Here is a 22373-nt window from a genome sequence, read left to right as displayed (position 1 = left end):
CCACTTTGAGTGTGGAGGAGACTGTGTTGCCAAGTTGTGTGCTTATTAGAGATGTGACCATTGTGTGCATTACTTGGAAGTGCCAAGAAGAGGGCCCACTAGAAACTGTAACCACCGACCTGTGTAACCATTAAAGACTGCAACCACCAAGCCGTGTTCCCATCAAAGAATGCAACTGCAAAGCTGTGTGCCTAAGAGAAACTGTAATAGCCACATTTTGTGCCAATACTTGCAACCGTCAAACTATGTGCCAAATTGTGTCTGTAACCGGCAAGGTCCAGGCCGCTGTTTATTACCATGATACCTGTTGCCCCAATCAGAATAAAGTTCTGTCGCTCTGTTGCCTCATTTGTTGTTGCATTCTCAAGTGTCAAGTCAGGGTCAAAGGCCACACACAAAAATTGACCCTTTTACATCTGCGTAAAGGTCACCTAAGACCAACCTTCACAACATCGATATAGTATTGATCTCATTGGGGTCCCACATCTGTATGTAACCCTTCTTTTATAGTCTACTAGCTTTAGGTGACTGATCCTTTATATTCACTACCAATTTGCAGTGATTTACTCACTGGTCACCTATATATCATCCAGGACAAACAAATTCATGTTAGCAGTATGGTTTTATTCTGATGAGCCGATTTTTTTATATTTTAACAAGATGATGCTCAATTAACAGGGAACTGCAGCAACTTAGAAACTCACTATACTGGCTGCCCAAAAAGCTTAAAGGGAACCTGTTACCCCTAAAACCTCCACCAGCCTGTTATCTGTTATGGTGGCAGGCACATGCACAGTAAAGAAAGGTGTACCGGGCTCACCTTCAACTGCATATGCACCAAATGCCACTTTAGGAGGCCTGTGGGATGGGGATCGGCCACTATGACTCCTTGGGAGAGCGGCTCCTCCCCCATGACTCCTTACTGATATCTGAAAACATCAGTTAACATTAGTTTACATATACACATAGATGAAGACAATCTGATGTATGAAACATGTTGGCTGGATCTGTAAACTATCTGTAACAGAATAAAATCATGGAAGCAATGTGTCCTTAACAAAAGGATGGAAATGTTATCTAGATGAAGCAGCCAGAGGTTTTATCTGTGTGAATTCACCCCAAAAAGTCAAGTTAGTTTTGCTTTGAAACATCGGTTTAATTGTAGAATCTTGTCCTCACAATGTCCCGTGGGGTTTAAGTCTTTATCGTACGGATGTCCATTACTGAATAGTAGATTACTGGTCCTTCACTCTCTTCTGGCTGGTTGATTTAATCCATATTTGAAGGGAAGCAATAAAGGAGTGAGCTGGCCATAAAGCTCCAACGGAGTCCATTTTATTGGTCAGTCATCGAGTTGACATATTTTGCCCTTTCAGACAAAACTGTAAAAAAAATCCTGTAGTTCATTGGCTATTCGTTATTAGAAAAATATATATTCTTCTCTCTGTCATCGCTACTTCTCATTTCGGCCTCTAGGTGGCACTGGTGGGGCATTACTGTAGCCAGAGGTTCTTTGAGATCTAGAATGATGAAAAATAATAACTTAGTTGAACCAAAGAATAAAGGTTTTGTTATATAATATATGAAGACTCTGTTCACACTAGCATAATCTCTTATATGTATAACAAAAGCTATACTGGATCCATTTCTAAACAGATCCCAGTGAATCCTGATAACTCGTACTGACTTATAATGGGTCTGGACAGTTTCTATCAAGTATCCAGTATTTTTGCTAAGACTATTGCTGGAAACTGTGCTATTATTGTCCTTAAAAATACTGGAACCTCTAATGGAGTGGCAAAAACTTCAGTGTGAACAGAGCCTTAAAGGGGTTGTCCAGGTTCAGAGCGGAACCCGGACATAAGCTCCCCTTCACACCTTCAGCCTGTATCAGTGGAGCATCGGTGCATTTCTAGCTCCGATGCTCCCCCTTGTCATGCTCCGCTTAGCGCTGGATAAGGGCTGTTTGTTACTACTGGTGATGTACCCGACGTTTTTTCAGTATGCTAGGCAGAGGCTTCCACCTAGCAGTAAACCTGGTGATGTCACCGGCACTAATGGGTGGTCATTAGCGCTGCCCTAACCTGTAAAACAGTCTAGGGCAGCGCTAAAGCCCGTCCATTTGTGTCGGTGACATCACTGGGCTCACTGCTAGGTGGAAGCCTCCGCCTTGCATGTCCCATGAGATGCCTGGTATGTCACCGGTAGTGAAGAAAAAGCCCTTGTCCTGCTCTATGCCGGACAGGACAAGAGGGAGCATGGGAGCTAGAAATGCTGCAATGCGCCACAGATACAGGCCAAATGTGTGAAGGGGGTGTATGTCCGGGTTCAGCTCTGAAGCCCGAACCCCTTCAATGTTTCTGGTGTTCTTGTCAGCAAGAATAGTGTTATTCCTGCCATCAACAAGGCCTGATTCACAAGTCAGTGTTTCGGTCAGTGATTTCTATCAGTAATTGTGAGCCACAACCACAAATGACAATACAGAGAGGTCTAATGGAAGGATCTGCACCTGTTCTGTGTTTAGATCTGCACCTGGTTATGACTCACAATCACTGATGGAAATCACTGATCAAACACTGACTGTGTGAATCAGGCATTATTCACAGTCAGTGTTCGGTCAGTGATGTCCATCAGGGATTGTGAGCCCAAACCAGGAGGGGAGGCTACACAGAGATAAGGTATATTGGAAAGATCTGCACCTGTTCTGTGATCTTTGGCCCGCACCTGGTTTTGGATCACAGACACTGATGGAAATCACTGACCTGCTGATTACTGATTTTCTACATCCAATCCTAAGATTGCAGATTTGGCTGCTGTTTACCTACAGATCTGCTGGAAAATCCACAGGTGCCAAAAATCTAAATTTAAAAGAAAGCAATATACTCACCTACCACTGGCGCTCCCATGATGACATTTCCATGAGCCCCCATTGATTCCTGCTTACTTGCCTCCAGGGATGACATGTCGGCAATTGCAACCAATCAGAAGCTGCAGTGGCCACGCATCAGTCCACATATCACCACTGGAGACTGGGAAACAGAGACTGACTGTGGAAACATGAACATACCGTAGGGATCACCTGCGAATTTGCAAAATTTACACAATTTGCATAGCAAAATGCTTAAGCCTCATGCACACGGCCGTGGAACACGGACCGTGAGATACCGGCCTGGATTCCTGCTAAGTGCCGGAGCGCACGGCGTCATTGGTCGCTATGACTCCATGCGCTTCGTGCCGCCGCTTTTGTACTGTACTGTACAGCAGCGACGGCACGAAGCGCACAGCGTCATATCAACCAATGACAGCGTGCGCACCTGCACTCAGCAGGAATCCAGGCCGGTATCTCATGGTCCGTGTTCCACGGATGTGTGCATGAGGCTTAAGCATTTTGCTATGCAAATTGTTTAAATTTTGCAAATCCGCTGGTGATCCTATGTTCATGTTTCCACAGTCAGTCTCAGTTCCACGGACGTGTGCATGAGGCTTTACATATGAGCATATCCTTGGTGATTGACAGTAAAACCCAATTCCATTGGCTTCTTTCTATAAACCAAGGACATGAATTATTCGGTTACTTTTTGCAACAAGTTGCAGATGACATTCCCAACTTATCTGGCCACCTGCAATAATAATGTTAGTGGGCCAAGTGAGCTGCACCAAAAATATTTGGATCTCTAAGGAGCACTACAGACCCCGTGTCTCGGGATTGCTGAGGAGCCAAACTCCATGATTGCTATTTTTATGGCATTTCAGAAGATATATTAGGTGAAATTCCCTCCTATTCTTCCAATGATAAAGTACTGACTTCATAATTAGAATACATTCAGTAGGTTATGATTCATTTTATCTTGCCAATTTACCTTCTCGTGCTTCTGGTTTGTATCCTGGGTGGTCTTGGTGGAGGTGTTTCTTCTGGCAGGGAATGCCTAGGTTTGTATGGTGGAGGATGTTCTGAAACCTCATTATCCTATATCATTAACAAAACATATTTTTTACCCTGTATTTCTAATAAGCATTGAATTCCATACATATATTTATACTACAATGTCTATTCAGCATTTGAGCTCTTTTCACATTTCCATCGGAGGCTCTGTTGGAAATTCCATCATATTGGATGGGGAATATAGCGCAGCATGCTGCATTATTCTTACTGTCTAAATGACAAACCATTATAAGTCTGTGGGGTCTGTCAAAATTCAATTCGGCTGCTTCACAAAGAAATTCAATTTGTGACGAATCTCATTCCATTGTATGCAGCGGGCACAATGACAGAGATTGGCAATTGTGCCGCCCCACGTCATTGAGCCCCTCAGATGCTGCATTCAACACTGATGGCGGCATCTGAGGGTCACATTCAGCCTATCAGGGGGTTAATCTGGGGTTAAAAAAGTAATTACATATGTATATATATATATATATATATATATATATATACAGTATATATATATATATATATATATATGTACTCACCTCATCCATTTGCATGCAGAGAGGCTGTCGCGGCCATCTTGATTGAAGAAAATGCGCTAAATCTCATCCGAGCTGACATGATGACGTCACCACGGTGGGCAGACGCAGTGACGTCAATACTAAAGACGTCACCGCACCCGGCCAGCGTAGTGACGTCACACGGCAGCGCACATGAGATTTGACACGTTTTCCTCAATCAAGATGGCCGCAGCGGCCTCTTCGCGAGCAAATGGATGAAATTAATATGTATTTTCTGAACTTAATTTTTTCCACGAAGCGCGAGGAAATTCAACTTCGTTACAAATCGAATTTTTCCTGCAATTCAGATCGAAGTCCACTTTGTTAACTTCGATTCGCTCAACACTACTGTCCATCATAGGATGGATGCAGGACTCCATTATTTAGCTTTTCTGCTCTTGCGATGGAGCAGAAAAATATAAGTTTTAGCATAAGTGTGAACAGAGCATAAATTGTACCTCCATGTTTAATATCAGTGCTATGTCTTTATATTTTAGGTTCAGTGAAATTGCAAATACTAACCCACTGTAACAAATCTTGAGGGACATCATGCCCTCTTTCCCAGTAATGTTTAATGCTGAAGTTAAGAACCTTGCATGCTACCACTGAACTAACACAAATATGTAAAGAGTTTTCAAAGGTATGCAAGTTATAGCATCTTGCTAGGATATGCTGTCACCTAGGGATCCAACCATAAAAGGTTCCAAGAGCAGCACTGTTGCTTCAGATTTTTACCTTGCACAGTGCAACTCGGGGTGGTTTGCAGGAACTGCAACTTAGTCTTTTAGGCCTCATGCACATGGCCATTAAGCGGCCATATTGCGGCCCACAAACGACAGGTCAGCAATCCACGGCCGCCGGCCCTGTGCACCATGCATCACGGATGCGGACCCATTCATTTGAATGGGTCTGCAATTCTGAAGATGCGGAATGAAGTCACGGAACGGAACACCGGGAGTACTACGGAGTGCTTCCGTAGTCTTTCTTTTCGTTGTTTAGCACTGCAAATAATTATGACATGTCATATTTTTTTGCGGTGTACCACGGACCCATTAAAGTTGAATGGGTCCGGCCCGCTGCACGGATGTTGCCTGTGCATTTGGGACCGCAATCGTGGTCTTACATACACAGTGCTTGGTTGGAAGCAGGACTGCAGAACGATGTGAAGCCATGCAACCTGACCAGTAAGGAAGCTTGAAGAATGACAGCACCATTAGATGTGAATGGAGCAGAGGGTACCTGAGATTGTGACTTTGGGGTTTCATAAACTGTAAGCCATAATCATCCAAATTATACCAAATAAAGGCTTGAAATATCTCACTTTACATGTAGAGTCTATCTCATATGTTAGTTTCACCTTTTAAGTTGGATTACTGAAATAAATGAACTTTGCACGAAATTAAAATTTTTCGAGTTTCACCAATTTTTTCGAGCTTCTCCAATTTTGTAGTCAAAAGGGGACAGGCTTAGAAGGGAGGGGTGTGGCTTTGCTGGGAAATGGGTGGGCCTAAGATATGATATTTTATACCAAAATTGTGCCACAATTCTGGCCTAAAGTTCTATCTCAGCCAACCAATAGTTGGTATAGAGCTAGACAAAAGTGTCTATCCCTACGTGTCTGTCCCTCCACCAGATTTATCATCCAGCCTGAGAGCCTCTGATAAGTCATGTGCAGGTCTAGATGGCGGGTCTAAGCTTACGCCATCTGTAGGATTAGTACATCTTCTCCTTTATTGTCCAACAACCAATACTTCTCCAGTTGATGTAACTTGTTCCCCTATACTTATAGTTACCTCATTATCTCCTTCCATGCCACTGCTCATGCTCAGTGTACTCCGGGTACTGGATCGGTTACTTGCACTACCTAGTTTGCATAAAATTATTAAAGACAATAAGAAAGAAAGAAAAGGTATGGACATAGTCCTAAACAAACATTGTATTGCTATTTGTGTGTTTTAGGCCGAATGCACACGGCCGTGAGCGGTCCGTGGTATCCCGGCCTGGCATCCTGCTGACAGCAGGAGCGCACGGCGTCATTGGTTGAAGCGGTATGAAGCAGCGGTATGAAGCACACGGCGTGATAGCAACCAATGACGCCATGCGCTCCTGCTGCGAGCAGGATGCCAGGCCGGGATACCACGGACCGCTCACTGCGTGTGCATTCGGCCTCAGGTGGAAAAATAAGGAGGAAAAGTGGTACATTTTTTATACTGTGAGAGAATGAGGTTTGATAAGAGCAACATTGTAACATAAGTAGCAACATAAAATAACATTGTATTATACTTTGTTGTGGATTGTGTAGCAAGTACAAGATGTGTGACTCCACCCTTAGAGTACAGACTTTTAGAATATAGTAAAAAAAAAAAAAAAACCTTTCACGCTAGCGTTATTCTTTCCCGGTATTGAAATCCAGTAACGGGTCTCAACGCATCAGTTTTGTCCTAACACTTTCTGAATAGAAAGCAATCCGTTCAGTATGCATCAGGATGTCTTCCGTCCCCTCCCTTGTACGGTATTTGACGGTATACCTCAGCATGCAGTATCGCACTTGCCGGATCTGGCAATTATTTCCATAGAAATGCATTAATGCCGGATCCGGTACTATGTGTTCCGGAAATTGCCGCATTGCCGGATCCGGTTTCCCGGTCTGCGCATGCACCGGGACATAGGAGGAGCGGGTTTCTCTTTTGATCTTTTAAAAAATATATAATACCGGATCCGTTATTCCGGGTGAGAAGGATACAGTATTTCACCGGATCCGTCTAACGTATCCGGAAAAAATAGCTTTCCATTTGTATACGGATTGCTGGATCCGGCAGGCAGTTCTGTTGCCGGAACTGCCTGCCGGATTCTTAAAACACTAGTGTGAAAGTACCCTTAACCTCTTAAGGACACAGGGTGTACAGGTACGCCCTGATGTCCTGGTACTTAAAGTATAAAAAAGGGAGAGTTATTTTGCCTTTGCCATCACAACGTGTGACTACCTGACAGAAAATGACAATGAATCCACAGATTTGGCCTTTTAAAGGCATGTGGTCCTAAACTTTTGATCAGCTGAAAAACAGCCTGTTTCAGTTTATTTGTTGTTTTCATTAAATTGAATGCTCAAAAAATGTTTTGTCTCACTCCCATTTCTTCTTGTTGCATGTTGAAGCTCTACTTGGAACCTTGTTAAGATCCAGCCATGCTAAATATAATTTTATGCCATTTTTCAAGTGGTCTTAAACTTTTGATCAGGACTGTATATAAAAATTTAAATAACGGTCTAAATGTGACAGTTATCCTTTAAGGACACATTCGGCAGGCACTCTGGCACAATGCCTAGGCGGCCCACCCTAGTACGAACAGCTCTGGGGCTCGTACTAGTTTTCCGGCCTGCCAGGTCAGTCCACCTGAGCCCCCTGCAGGTGAACTTGGCAGGTGTACCCCAGAGCGATTTGAGCCCGTGATTCCTGATTTTGTTGGACAACCAGGAATCCAGATTTCCACAGTGGGCTTCACTGAATATGACTTTTTTTTTAGTGACCAACTGGTAAATCTAATAGTGGAGCAGACGAACCTGTACGCCCAACAGTACGTTGCTCAAAACCCAGGCTCCTTTTTGGCTAGGCCCAGTGGCTGGACTCCGGTCAGTGCAGCCGAGATGAGGACATTTTGGGGCCTCGTGCTGCACATGGGCCTAGTCAAGAAACCTAGTGTCAGGCATTACTGGAGTGGGGACGTCCTCTACCGGACCCCACTCTACAGTACGGCCATGACACGCTCCCGGGTTTGAGGCCATCCGGAAATGCCTGCATTATGCAGATAATGTAAGAAACAGTCATGTAATGCCTCTAAGTTTCATTATCCTGGTAAAGCTGTGTTAAAATTTTATGTAAAATGTCTGCAGTATTCGTTTGGTCAGTAGATGGCAGCATAGGACCAATTTGCATTGGAGTTTACTATAGAGAGAGTGTATTACTGTGATACTGGCTCTTTAAGGCAGCAGCTAAGTGTTGAAGTGACACACCCCTTAAGATGTCAGCCTGCCTCAGTGTGAGCAGAAAGAAGGAGGAAGAGAGACTTGAACTGCAGCTGCCGCCATAGTGGAAAGATAGAAAACAAGTTCTGTGCTGTGTAAGGGTACTTTCACACTAGCGGCAGGCTGTTCACCATGTCGGATCCGTCCTGCCGCTATTTCGCCGTGCCGCTGGACTGCCGCTCCAATGACCGAGAAAGATAAGGAAAAGACAGCCTTTATCTTGCCCATGGGACTATACAAATTTAACCGAATGCCCTTTGGGTTGACAAATGCACCTGGAATGTTTCAACGATTGATGGAGAAATGTCTTAGTGACTTCAACTTTGAGTTCACTCTCATCTACTTGGACGACATTATAGTGTACTCTGCAACCTTTGAGGACCATCCCCACCAGTTGGGACAAGTATTTCAACGATTGCAGGAACATGGGCTCAAACTGAAACCCAGTAAATGTCGGTTGTTCCAATCTGAAATTGATTACTTGGGTCATTGTGTATCAGGAGAAGGGGTAAGGCCGTAGAGGGACAAGATAGCGGCTGTTCAAGATTGTCCGACACCGACTACCCTGCGAGAGGTGAGAGCGTTCCTGGGAGTAGCCGGCTACTATCGACGGTTTATTAAGGACTTTGCTAGAGTAGCAGCACCACTTAATGCTCTCCTACGAGAAACCTCCGGGGGGCCGAAGAACCGGAACACGCCTTTCAGGCATTGAAGGATGCTCTTACAACGGCCCTAATCTTGGCGTATGCTGATTACCACTTGCTCTTCCAGCTATATACGGATGCAAGCCTGTATGGTCTCGGGAACGGTGCTTTCTCAGTTTCAGGATGGCCAAGAGCGTGTCATATCGTATGCCAGCCATCCTTGCGAGATTCTGAGAGAAACCCTGACAATTATAGTTCATTTAAGTTAGAACTGTTGGCACTGGTATGGGCCATGACTGAGAAATTCTCTGAAGTCTTAGTACTTACTGACAACAACCCATTAGCTCACCTGGAAAATGCCAAGCTCGGGGCTTTGGAGCAGAGGTGGATAGCCCGAATGTCTAAGTTCAATTACCGCATTAAGTATCGGTCCAAGACAGAGAACCAAAATACGATGGACTTTCTAGGGTAACTACCCAGGCCCCCAGCGGAGACGTGGATCAGGAGCTAGAGCATGTGGAGGTGCCTGACTTCAGCAGATTTTCACAAGCCTTGGTCATTGCTATGCAGTGTGCAGTGGAAGGGACCGAAACGGCTCCTTTCTTTGGCACCTCACAACACGAATGGGTGAAAATACAGCAGGCCCATGAGGGGCTGGCGAAAAATGATCAAGTATGTTGAGAAAGGCAAGAAGCCCTGTAAAGAGGAAAGAGAACGACTGACATGTGAAATGCTATCAGTCCTGAGTCAGTGGGAAAAGTTAAAGATGAAAAATGGAGTGCAATGCTGAAAGGTATATCTACCTTCTGAAATCGACATTTGTTACCAAATCGTAGTGCCTAGTGAACTGGCTCAATCATTGGCTCTTGAGGCTCATAATAAAAATGGACACTTTGGTCATGAGAAGACCTTTCGTTGGCTACAGCGAATGATTTACTGCCCAGGCCTCCGTCAAATGGTCGAAGAAGTATGTCATAGATGTCGAACTTGTGAGATCCATAAGGCGATAGAACAAAGAGCTCCCCTGCAAAACATAGTGACCCAGGAACCTTTGGAGATTGTCATGATAGACTACCTAATGGTGGGCCCATCCAACAGTGGGCAACAGTACTGCCTCGCAATGGTGGACCACTTCACCAAATTTGCGGTGGTGACCGCCACCAAGGACCAGACCGCTGAGTCGGCAGCTCGAGCACTATGCCAAGATTTCATCCGAGTGTACGGGTGTCCACAACGCATCCACTCTGACCAAGGGGCTTGCTTTGAGGGACATGTAATGAAAGAGGTTCAACGTATCTACCGGATAAAGAAGTAGCACACAACTCCATACCATCCCCAAGGAAACGGAGCCTGCAAACGATTCGATAGAATTCTGCTACAGATGGTGCGGACTTTGGAGGAGGACAAGAAGTTACAGTGGCCTCATTTGTTGTCTGAGATAGTGTGGGCCTATAACAATCAGGTCTATTCTACAACCGGGTATTCTCCTTATACTCTCCTCTTTGGACGGTCTGGGGGAAGTGTCAGAGAGTTACAATTAAATTATGTGGATGGGTTTCCTCCAAGAGATACAGTCCCCTGGGTGTGGGCACACCGGCAGAGACTTGAGACAGTTCATCGATTGGTGCGGCAGCGTCTGCAAGAAAATTCTCATCCTGATAAGACCCCGGTGCAAAGGGCACCATTGCAGCCAGGCGACCTGGTGCTGGTACGTGTCAAGAAGCCTCAAGGGAAATTGGAAAGCAGGTGGGAGGCTATGTCGTATCGTGTAGTTGCCCGCAAGTACGCAAATGAGCCAGTGTACGAAGTCCAGAAGGAAGGAAATGATTGTGTCCGAGTGCTTCACAGAAATATGTTGCGCCTGTGTCAATCTGAAGAAGCAAATTGTGATGGAACTGATAATGTCAACAAGCTCCCACAGTCAGAGACTGGTGGTGTGGAATGGGCTTACGATGATGAGGATAATTGTTGGCCAATCCCTACTCCTGAGGATGTTCCACCTGTGACTACTGTGCCCCCAGCCTGTGTCCCCTCTGGTGCAGAGTCTGCTGGTCCTTCTCAGCCCATGGCTACAGCACCCCAGAGTATACCAGTGGTTCTCAGACGCACCACTAGACAAAATGCTGGCACTCCCCCTGTTCGGTATGCGCAGGATGAGTTTATTTGGCCTGCCATACAACGGTACATTACCACTCTACGCATAAGAGTACAGCCCTCTGAATATTCAGTAATTGGCAGGGACTGCCAATCTTAAAGTGGGGGGGGGAATATGTAAGAAACAGTCATGTAATGCCTCTAAGTTTCATTATCCTGGTAAACTGTGTTAAAATTTAATGCAAAATGTCTGCATTATTCGTTTGGTCAGTAGATGGCAGCATAGGACCAATTTGCATTGAAGTCTACCATAGAGAGAGTGTATTACTCTGATACTAGCTCTTTAAGGCAGCAGCTAAGTGTTGAAGTGACACTCCCCTTATGGTGTCAGCCTGCCTCAGTGTGAGCAGAAAGAAGGAGGAGGAGAGACTTGAACTGCAGCTGCCGCCATATTGGCAAGATAAAAAACAAGTTCTGTGCTGTGTAAAACGTGTGTGGAGATACTAAAGGACTTCCCTGTACAGCCAAGCTGTGTGAACTTCGGTCTACTGATGGATGGAGTACAAAGAAACCGTGCATTTAGTAAAGCCAAGTTAAAAAGTACTGTGTGCAGCAACTAACCTGTGGAGCCGACATTGGGCTGAGAGTACCTCAGGGTACACTTACAAGTTTTGTGTGTACGAGGGGTGAGATTCCCGTACTCAACCCCCAGAATGTCCCCCCACTCTGGGTGTTAGTGGGAAACTTGTGTGGGTATGCTCCCACTGCTAGATAAGGGTTACCACCTTTACGTGGATAACTTTTATACTAGTATCCCTTGTTCCAGTCCCTCGCCGCCAGATCCACGTCCGCTTGTGGGACTGTGCAAAAAAATCAACGCGGCCTCCCTACCCACCCCCTACAGGTACCTATCCCCAGGGGTGAGACCCGTGCCCTTACCAGTGGAAACCTGCTGCTGGTCAGATATAAGGACAAGAGGGATGTCCTTGTACTGTCCACAATTCATGGTAACGGCATCACCCCTGTCCCTGTGCGAGGTACCATGGCAACGGTCCTCAAGCCCAATTGTATCGTCGACTACAATCGGTATATGGGAGGAGTTGATCTCTCTGATCAAGTCCTCAAGCCATATAACGCCATACGCAAAACGCGGACATGGTACAAAAAAGTTGCGGTCTACTTGGTACAGGTTGCCTTGTACAACTCTTTTGTACTGTTCCAGTGCACTGGCAACATAGCGAAATTCCTGCAGTTCTATGAGGCAGTCCTCAAGGCCCTGATCTATTCTGACCGGGAATGGGCAGGCCGGAGTACCTCGCATACTGGAAAGAAGGGACGGACACGGAGTGTGTCACAGGAGGGGGATACGGAAGGACACCACTACTCAATACCACAATTCCATGGAGTACTAAATGTATAATCCTCTTTTTCCATTTAGCCACTGACAATCGATATAAACTATGGTTTTCAGACTTGAGATACCCCCAAAAAATTGTTCAAAAAGTTTGCAAAACTAAAATAATTTTTAAAAAGTATGCAAATTAGGTATTGCCGCCTCGGTAATAATCTCCTCTATAAAAATACCCCATGACCTAACCCCCCAGATTAACATCGTCCAAAAAAATAAACGGTGCAAAAAAAAGATTTTTTTTGTCACCTTACATAACAAAAAGAGCCCCTACCTAATACAATCGGCTAAAAAGACAGCACCTAAAGGGTTAATATAGCTTGTACGATCAGTTTTGAATACCTTGAGGGGTGTAGCTTCTTAGATGGGGTCACTTTTAGGGAGTTTCTACTCCAGGGGTGCATCAGCGGGGTTGAAACAGGACACAGTGTAAATAAACCAGTCCATAAAAATCAGCCCTCCAAAAACCAAATGGCGCTCCTTTCCCTCTATGCCCCGCCGTGTGGCCGTGCAGTAGTGTACAACCACATATGGTGTGTTTCTCTAAACGGCAGAGTCAGGGCAATAAAGATACAGTCTTGTTTGGCTGTAAACCCTTGCTTTGTTAGTGGAAAAAATGGGTTAAAATAGAAAATTTTGGCAAAAAGAATTAAATTCTGAAATTTCATCTCCATTTGTCAATAACTCTTGGGGAGCACCTAAAAGGTTAACATAGCTTGTAAAATTAGTTTTGAATTACTTGAGGGGTGTAGTTTCTAGAATGGGGTCATTTTTCGGTGGTTTCTATTATGTGAGCCTCACAAAGTTACTTCAGAGCTGAACTGGTCCCTAAAAATTGGGTTTTTCAAAATTTCTGAAAAATTTCAAGATTTGCTTCTAAACTTCTAAGCCTTGTAACATCCCCAAAATATAAAATATCATTCCGAAAATGATCCAAACATGAAGTAGACATATGGGGAATGTAAGTAATAACTATTTTTGCACGTATTACTATGTATTATAGTATATATTTTTGGTAAATTAGCTTTTTTTATAAATAAAAATGATTTTTTTTTTTACTTTATTTTACCACTGTCATGAAGTGCAATATGTGACAAAAAAAACTATCTCAGAATGGCCTGGATAATTCAAAGCGTTTTAAAGTTATCACCACTTAAAGTGACACTGGTCAGATTTGCAAAAAAATGGCCTGGTCCTTAAGGTGAAATAAGGCTGTGTCCTTAAGGGGTTAAAGAGAACCTGTCCCCATTAAAATGCAGTGCATTCTACAGACAGCATGTTATAAAGCAGGAGGAGCTGAGCAGACTGATATATCGTTTTGTGGTTTTGTGGGAAAAGTCTTTCAGAGCTCAGTAGCAAAGTGGACAGTCTTAGGAGACGCACTATGTATACACAGTAAGGCCTCATGCACACGACCTGTTGTGTGCATCCGTGGCCGTTGTGCCGTTTTCCGGTTTTTTTTTCGCGGACCCATTGACTTTCGGAAAATGCATCGTTTTGCAGCCGAGACCGTGATCCGTGTATCCTGTCCGTCAAAAAACTATGACCTGTGCTATTTTTTTGACGGACAACGGTTCACGGACCCATTCAAGTCAATGGACACAACAGGTTTTTTTCGCGGTCCGCAAAAACGGGGTCTGTAGGTCCGTGATCCGTGACCGTTTTTTCGTCCGTGGCTACCATATATATATTAATAGCACAACCTCTGCTGTTAAATTCAGCGCAATTGTTTGGCTGCTGGTGACAGTGACATTATGCTAAATCTCCAGTATATCGTTAGCGCATCCAAAATATCAGTGACATTCAGTGTAATTTTTTCGCTGCTGGTGACAGCGACATTACCTGCGCTACATCTCCTGTATAATGTTAGCGCATTCTAAATATCAGTGACATTCAGTTAAATGTTTTCGCCGCTGGTGACAGCGACATTACCTGCGCTACATCTCCTGTATAACGTTTGCGCATCCTAAATATCTGTGACATTCAGTGTAATTTATTTGCGCATACACTTACAAACCCTGCGCTACTGTACGTGTGACATACTTGCAACCATTTAATATGCTCAAGGCGAGCAGTAAGGGACGGGGAAGTGGACGTGCTGTGCTGATGGTGCACGCAGAGGCCGTGGCCCTGGGCGCGGTGAAACTGTGCCTGCTGCCAGAGAACAAGAAACACACTGATTCACGATATCTAGCTTCATGTCCCAGTTTGCAGGGCGGCGCAGGACACCACTCTCGAAGTCACACCAGTGCGACCAGGTGGTCGGTTGGATTGCAGCAGATAATGCTTTCAGTCGGTTAAGCACCACCCTGTCTTCCACAAAGTCCAGTCTTAGTAGCCAAGAGTCTGGTCAACAGAATCCTCACCCTGATACTCCTTCCTCCCACCATGGAGAGTCTTGGCAAACAAGTGATCCCACACTCGGATATTCCGAGGAGCTCTTTTCATAGCCATTCCTTGATTTGGCCCTGCCGCCAAGCCCGCTTGAAGAGCGACATGAGGAGATCTTGTGCCCCGATTCCAAAACTCTTGAGCATCCACAATCAGAAAAAGATAGCGATGGGGAACAGCAATTAGTGTTTAACGAGGTGGATGATGATGATGATGATGAGACACAGTTGTCAATAAGTGAGGTTCTTATTAGGTCAACAAGTCAGGAGGATGACAAGAGTAAGGAAGTGAAAGAGGACAAGGTGGACGATTAAATCACTGACCTAACCTGGGAAGGTGGCAAGCCAAGCAAGAACAGCAGTACAGAGGGGGAGGAATCTGCATCACCGCTACAGGCTGGAAGAGGCAGTAGGGTGGCAAAATGGAGAAGGCGGGCCACACCAAACAGGCCTACAACTGTTCCACCGAGCACCCCCCTTGCGGCAATTTCCCTTGCCAAGGGGTAGATTTTCCGCATTCTGGCGCTTTTTTGAGCAAAGTGCGGACGATAAAAGAATTTCAACTTGTGCCATACCAAAATGAGCAGGGGCGTGAACACTAGCAACCTCACCACTACCAGCATGATCTGCAACATGGCCTCAAAGCACCTGAATAGGTGGGCCGAACACCTGGGTCCACAATCAGTGTCTGCGGGTCACACCACTGCCTCCACTTCCCCTGTGTCACGTGCTGGCCAATGCCCAGTCCAAGATGCAGGCCCGGATGCCTCCTGCCATGCACCTGGACCTTCGCAAGCACCATCAGCTAACACACCTACTTCTGTGTCCCAGCGCACAGTCTATACCCCAGGTCTTTGAACGAAAGCGCAAATACTCAGCCACCCACCCCAGGCTATTGCACTAAATGTGCACCTTTCCAAATTGCTGGCCCTGGAAATGTTCCCATTTAGGTATGTGGACACTGAAGCTTTCTGCAGCCTGATGGCAGTGGCCGTCCCGCGTTACTCTGTCCCCAGCCAATATTTTTCACGGTGTGCAGTTACAGCCTTACACCACTATGTGTCCCGTAACATCACCCGTGTACTGACCAACGCAGTTATTGGGAAGGTCCACTTAACGACTGACACATGAACAAGTGCTATTGGCCAGGGACGCTACATTTCCCTTACGGCACACTGGCTAAACATTGTGGAGGCCGGGAGCAAGTCGTACCCTGTTATGGTGTAAAGTCATCTACAGCTGCCACCGGTCTGGCAACACTGCAGCAGCGCTTGCAATTGCCAGCTCACCGACTGTTGTGCGACGTGAGCACGCGCTGGAACTCCACGTTCCACATGTTGGCCAGGCTTTGTGAGCAGCGGAGGGCAGTAGTGGAATACCAGCTGTAACATGGTCATTGCCTTTCCAGTCAGCTTCCGCTCTTCACAAGTGACGAGTGGGCATGGATGTCTGACCTCAGTGAGGTTTTACGCAACTTTGAGGAATCAACACAGATGGTGAGCGGCGATGCCTGCTATTATCAGCGTAACCATCCCACTTCTGTGTCTACTGAAACGCTCGCTGCTCACAATGAAGGCGGACGCCTTGCATGTGAAAGAGTTGAAAATGGGCGAAGACAGTACACAGGGTGGTAGCCAGACCACCCTCCGTTTGTCTTCTCAGCACGAATTGGATGATGATGAGGAGGATGAGGAGCAGGAGATGGTTGCCTTCGCTATAGATGGTAGTACACATTGCAGCGAGGAGGAAGAGGATGAGGAGATTGAGTGTCATCCTCCTGATGAGTACAGTGAAGTCTTGTCTGCTGGGACTCTGGCACACATGGCTGACTTTATGTTATGCTGCTTTTCCCGTGACCCTCGCGTTATACGCCTTTTGGCCAATACCGATTATTGGTTGTTCACCCTTCTCAACCCCTGCTACAAAGAGAACTTCTCATCTCTCATTCCTGTGGTGGAGAGGACTAGCAAAATGGTGCAATACCAGAAGGTCCTTGTGGAAAAATTGCTCCCAAAACTTCCAGCTGACAACGCTGGCGACAGAGTACGTAGTTCCTTGGCCAACCGAGGAGGGGAGACGAGAGGAACACGCAGTAGTTCCAACAGAGGCAGGGCAACACTCTCCAAGGCTTGGGACAGTTTTATGACACCCCGCCAGCATCCTCAACCTGATGTGCGGCCTAGTGTCACAAGGAGGGAAACGTTTTGTAAGATGGTGAAGGCAGTACGTAGCAGACCGTGTCAGCGTCCTCAGTGATCCCTGTGTGCCTTACAACTATTGGGTGTCCAAACTGGACACGTGGTATGAATTGGTGCTCTACGCCTTGGAGGTGCTGCCCTGCCACCAGCGTTTTGTCATAGCGTGTATTTAGTGCTGCTGGGGGCATAATAACGGATAAGAACATCCGCCTGTCAACTGAAAATGCTGACAGGTTGATTCTTATCAAAATGAACATGGCCTGGATTGCCCCTGATTTTTCTACTCCACCAGAGGAAAGCGGCTGAACATAAAGGCACTTTAAATGTGTCTTTTATGGTGTACTGAATACACTGTATTCCCATGCACCTCTTCCACCACAAAAAAAGGGTATATGGTTCAATCTTCCTTTTCTCGTCCTCCTCCATCATATCAACATACTTATTAGGCTGTTCTCGCTCCTAATGTTTTAGAGGGTCAGCTCAGCATCAGACCCTCACCCCTAATGTTTTAGAGGGTCACCAGCAGGCCCTCGCCAATAATGTTTTAGATGGTCAGATCAGCAGTAGGCCCACGACCCAAATGTTTTAGAGGGTCAGCTCAGCAGCAGACCCTCACCCCTAATGTTTTAGAAGTCAGATCAGCAGCAGACCCTCACCCCCAATGTTTTAGATGGTCAGCTCAGTAGCAGACCCTCACCCCTAATTTTTTAGATGGTCAGATCAGCAGCAGGCCCTTGCCCCTAATGTTTTAGATGGTCAGCTCAGCAGCAGACCCTCACCCCTAATGTTTTAGAAGTCAGATCAGCAGCAGACCCTCACCCCTAATGTTTTAGATGGACAGCTCAGTAGCAGACCCTCACCCCTAATTTTTTAGATGGTCAGCTCAGCAGCAGACTCTCACCCCTAATTTTTTAGATGGTCAGATCAGCAGCAGGCCCTCGCCCCTAATGTTTTAGAGGGCCAGCTCAGCAGCAGGTACCCTCACCCCAAATTTTTTAGATGGTCAGATCAGCAGCAGGCCCTCGCCATCAACTATAATTTTTCAAGGGTGTGTATGATGCCCTCCTTTATGTGTAATAATGTTGTATTGGAGTGCCGGTTCCTTGGAATTCTTTGCAGCCCTTTCACTCAGTGCTAAGGCTTTATGAGTGTACAGTAGGCGTCCCACAATGTGAATGAGGCCCTACTTTATGTGATGTACAGGTTGTATCGGAGTGCCTCTTCCTTGTAATGAATGGGTCAGGATTCAGTGCAGGTGCTATGCGTTCACGTCACGCGTTGCATGCGCACAGAAAACAGTCTTGTGTGAAAGGGGCCTTATACAGGGAAGGCTGTCAGTCTCTGATAAGACATCCCACTTGGCTACTGAGCTCAAAAGGAGAAGATATTTAAATAAATAAATTACAAGTTTTACTGAATCTTTTCCCACCAAACTATACATCAGTCTGCTCAGCTCCTCCTGCTCTATAACGTGCTGCTTGTAGACTGCACTGCGTAGTATATTATTATTCATGACTCATCATTATCAGCTGGAGCTTTTCAATACAAGATGTTGGCAGATTGACTGGGTCAATTAAAGAAAGTGACCCAGAATTTTGCTAAGCGAATCAGTCACTTATTTATGTTGCCCTTAGTTAGGACACCATAAAACTGGTGACAGGTTCCCTTTAAGTATAAACATCCCTTTTTACATCCTGTAAAAAGAGAATAAAACACGTTACCTAGCATTTTAACCACATTTTCTGCTGATGATAAATATGCTATTGCAGTTGTATCCTTCAAGCAGACATTGTGTAGAATGCAGTGCAGGGTTACCTACTTGCTGTGCTCGAGGTGCTATCCTGTCTTCCAGTTTCTTCGTTTTATTTCCTTTTTTGGAGGAAGTAGGCAAAAAGTTGATTCATAAACTCCAATGTCATGCTTCATTTCTAAATTCTGACCACGTCGAATGGGTTTTGTGATCTCTAAGTCTTTAAACAAAAAATAATAAAAGTGAACATATCACTAAGGGCTCATTCACATGACTGTACAGTCGCAGTGCCCGTGTTATAGACCGCAAACAGCAGGTCCACAATACACGGGCATCTGCCGTCTGAACTCCGCAGCAGAGAGCGTCACAGCCAGGGAGAAAAAACAGCTCACATTCTCCCTGGATGTGACACTCTCCGCTGTAATTGGGCAGCTCTCAGCCAGGGAAAAGGAGACGCCCATTGAGAAACAGGGATGTTTCCTCCTCCCTGTACCGATGGTATAAATTTACATACCAGGTGGGAAACCAATATGGGGGGCACAGCGGGTGAACGGAGTGGCGCATAGAGAAACTAGTAAGCATTTTAACATGACTTCACTATGCCCTACACAACCTGCTAGTTATATGATAATATCTGGACCTGTTAAAGGTCCTCTGGATGGTGTAACAAGGTCTTAGGTAAAGTAATGGAGAGGGTTTATATCTCACCCAGATTACTCAAATGGGTGACATAAAAGGAATCCAGAAGGTTGTATGGTTTTAGCAAAGTATGGTTTGCTGGAGCAGTTTTTCTCAGACTTTGCATATGGGTTGGATTTTTTGGGAATGGTAGGTAGGATTGGTAGAGGGATCTACCATTCCACCACACTCCAGTATAGCTACTCCCTCTAGACTGAGGTGTAGTCAATGGTGTTGTTACTGGGGAATAATTAGAGCCCTCAGTGGCTCAGTCTGGGTCAGAGCCTTGAAGCTGGTAGATTTGTCTCCTGTGTAAAGTCTGATCTGCATGGGATTTGTACGTAGGTGAAGTAGAAACCTCTGTTTAGTTAGCGCCAGACAGGCCAGGACTTTGATTTAATACTTATATGTTTTTTGTTACGATGCCTTCACCCCAAGTGCTTGTGTTACTTGAATTGTTTTGTTCTAGATACAAAATAAACTAAGTTTGGACTTTTACGACTGCTGAACCAGTGACGTAGACACGCAGATCCGTACAATAAAAACATGTTTTTTTACATGTAGAAACTGACATACTATGCATACAATTGTATCAAGTCTAAGGGTCTTTATACACAGGAAATCGATTAGCGATAGTTTATTTTTCCTTTTATTTTCACAGGACAATTATCAGGGGAGTTTGAACAAATGATTATTCTTGCGCTACCGACAAATGATTTGTATGCTCACATGTAAGATGCGATCAATGGCAAACTATTGATGGTTGATCGCTGGACATATTAATACAGGGCAATAATGGGGAAAGAATGTTCATTCGAGCCTTCATTCGGCTGATCATTGGCCCATGTGATAAGGCCTTTAGGGGTGTATTAGACACCCTGATGTCGCAGATAGGCAAATAGCTAGCAGACAACACCGCTGCTATTACATGCAGTGATGTCCTCCATGTCTTGGGGAGGAGTGATTGCTATTCCATCGCTTGTCCCCATGAAGTGTGCCGGCAGCAGATCATGAGTACACAGCGCAATCTGCCGCCAGCACCATTGGGATTTTTAAGCATGCTTTAGACTGCCAGATGATCACTAACAAGCATTCAAAGGAACACTCATTAGCGATCATCTGCGAGAAAATCTGTCAGTCTAATACACCCTTTAGTTGTAAATACATCAGTAAAAGGTCATAAAAGTCAAATAAATGGCCACCTGGCTTTCACCACAAATCATCTGAGTCTGAGAATCCCTCTCATTTCCACAACTGCTTTTCATACTGTTAGGCCTCTTTCACACGAGCATGTCCGGTGCATTGCGGCAAACCCGCGTGAGTAGGTACGCAATTGCAGTCAGTTTTGACTGCGATTACGTTCCGTTGTTCAGTTTTTATCGCGCGGGTGCAATGTGTTTTGGCGCATGATAAAAAAACTACTGTGGTACCCAGACCCGAACTTCTTCACAGAAGTTCAGGTTTGGGTTCAAGGTTGTGTAGATTGTATTATTTTCCCTTATAACATGGTTATAAGGGAAAATAATAGCATTCTGAATACAGAATGCTAAGTAAAATAGGACTGGAGGGGTTAAAAAAAAATATATATATATTTTAACTCACCTTAACTCACCTTAATCCACTTGTTGATGACGTCACTACGCTCATCACATGGTTATTCACCATGGTGATGGATCATGTGATGGACTGTGTGATCAGCGCAGTGACGTCACCACAGGTCCTTTACCCAGGTCCTGAAGAAAGAAGACAGATGAGATGCCGGCTGTACGAACAAGTGGATTGAGGTGAGTTAAAGTTTTTATTTTTATTTTTTAACCCCTCCAGCCCTATTTTACTATGCATTCTGTATTCAGAATGCTATTATTTTCCCTTATAACCATGTTATAAGGGAAAATAATAATGATCGGGTCCCCATCCCGATGGTCACCTAGCAACCGTGCGTGAAAATCGCACCGCATCCGCACTTGCTTACCTGTAGATTTTCTTAGTTTTTTATCTTCATTACGTCTTCGGTTAATACTATCACGTAATTTTTTTAAGTTTTCCTAAAAGAGAATTATAATAAAAGTTTTTTTTTTTTCTTCTAGCTTTGTATTCTATATTAATTTTTTTTTTTTATTGCGCTTCCAAACTCCACAATAAGGGCACTTGCACACGGCCGTAGCGGTTTTTGTGAACCACAAATTGCAGGATACACGGATACCAGCCCTGTGCGTTCTGCATTTTGGGTAACAGAGTGTCTGGCCCATAGTAGAACTGTCTAATCCTTGTACGTAATGCGGACCAGAATAGGACATGTTCTATTTTTTTGCAGGTGCACACAGTGTTCTGTCTACATCTGTCAGCTGCAGACATCGGTCATGTGCATGAGCCCTAAACTGAAAATACAACTTTTGTGAAAGTCCCACCTATGCTGATCCGGAAATCAACAGACACCTTATAGCAGGCTGCTCCTGCAATCTGCCTGACAATGGTTCTCACAGCTCACATGGGTACTTGTAAAGGTGTAACTTACTGTATCAGTCATACCCCATACATGTTCCCTGGTAGTTTGACAATTGCTGTCTAGCTTCAAAGTACAGCTTCATTTTAATAGCCAGAGAAAATACATCCCATCTTAATTCTGCTACTCCCGAGTCTCAATTAAATGGTATCTTTTCTGTCCCAAATATTTGACGTAGGTGTCTCCTGTTTCAATGCAA

General features: G+C 45.0%; 1 protein-coding gene across 1 annotated transcript in view; it reads right to left on the bottom strand.

The window, feature by feature from the left end:
* Positions 1-603: 603 nt before the first annotated feature.
* The window catches only part of PIK3AP1 (phosphoinositide-3-kinase adaptor protein 1), a 113899-nt gene continuing 92129 nt past the window's right edge, over positions 604-22373 (bottom strand). The window contains exons 14-18 of the mRNA XM_044298867.1: positions 21644-21716; positions 19063-19213; positions 6282-6352; positions 3861-3967; positions 604-1520 (exon numbers count right to left, since the gene is read on the bottom strand). Of these exons, the coding sequence (XP_044154802.1) occupies positions 19080-19213; positions 21644-21716 (207 nt within the window). The 3' untranslated portion in view covers positions 604-1520; positions 3861-3967; positions 6282-6352; positions 19063-19079. The remainder of the gene's footprint in view (positions 1521-3860; positions 3968-6281; positions 6353-19062; positions 19214-21643; positions 21717-22373) is intronic.

The sequence above is a fragment of the Bufo gargarizans genome, chromosome 6 (genome assembly GCF_014858855.1).
Source record: "Bufo gargarizans isolate SCDJY-AF-19 chromosome 6, ASM1485885v1, whole genome shotgun sequence".
Classification (NCBI taxonomy): domain Eukaryota; kingdom Metazoa; phylum Chordata; class Amphibia; order Anura; family Bufonidae; genus Bufo; species Bufo gargarizans.
This window is presented reverse-complemented; position numbering and strand designations above follow the sequence as displayed.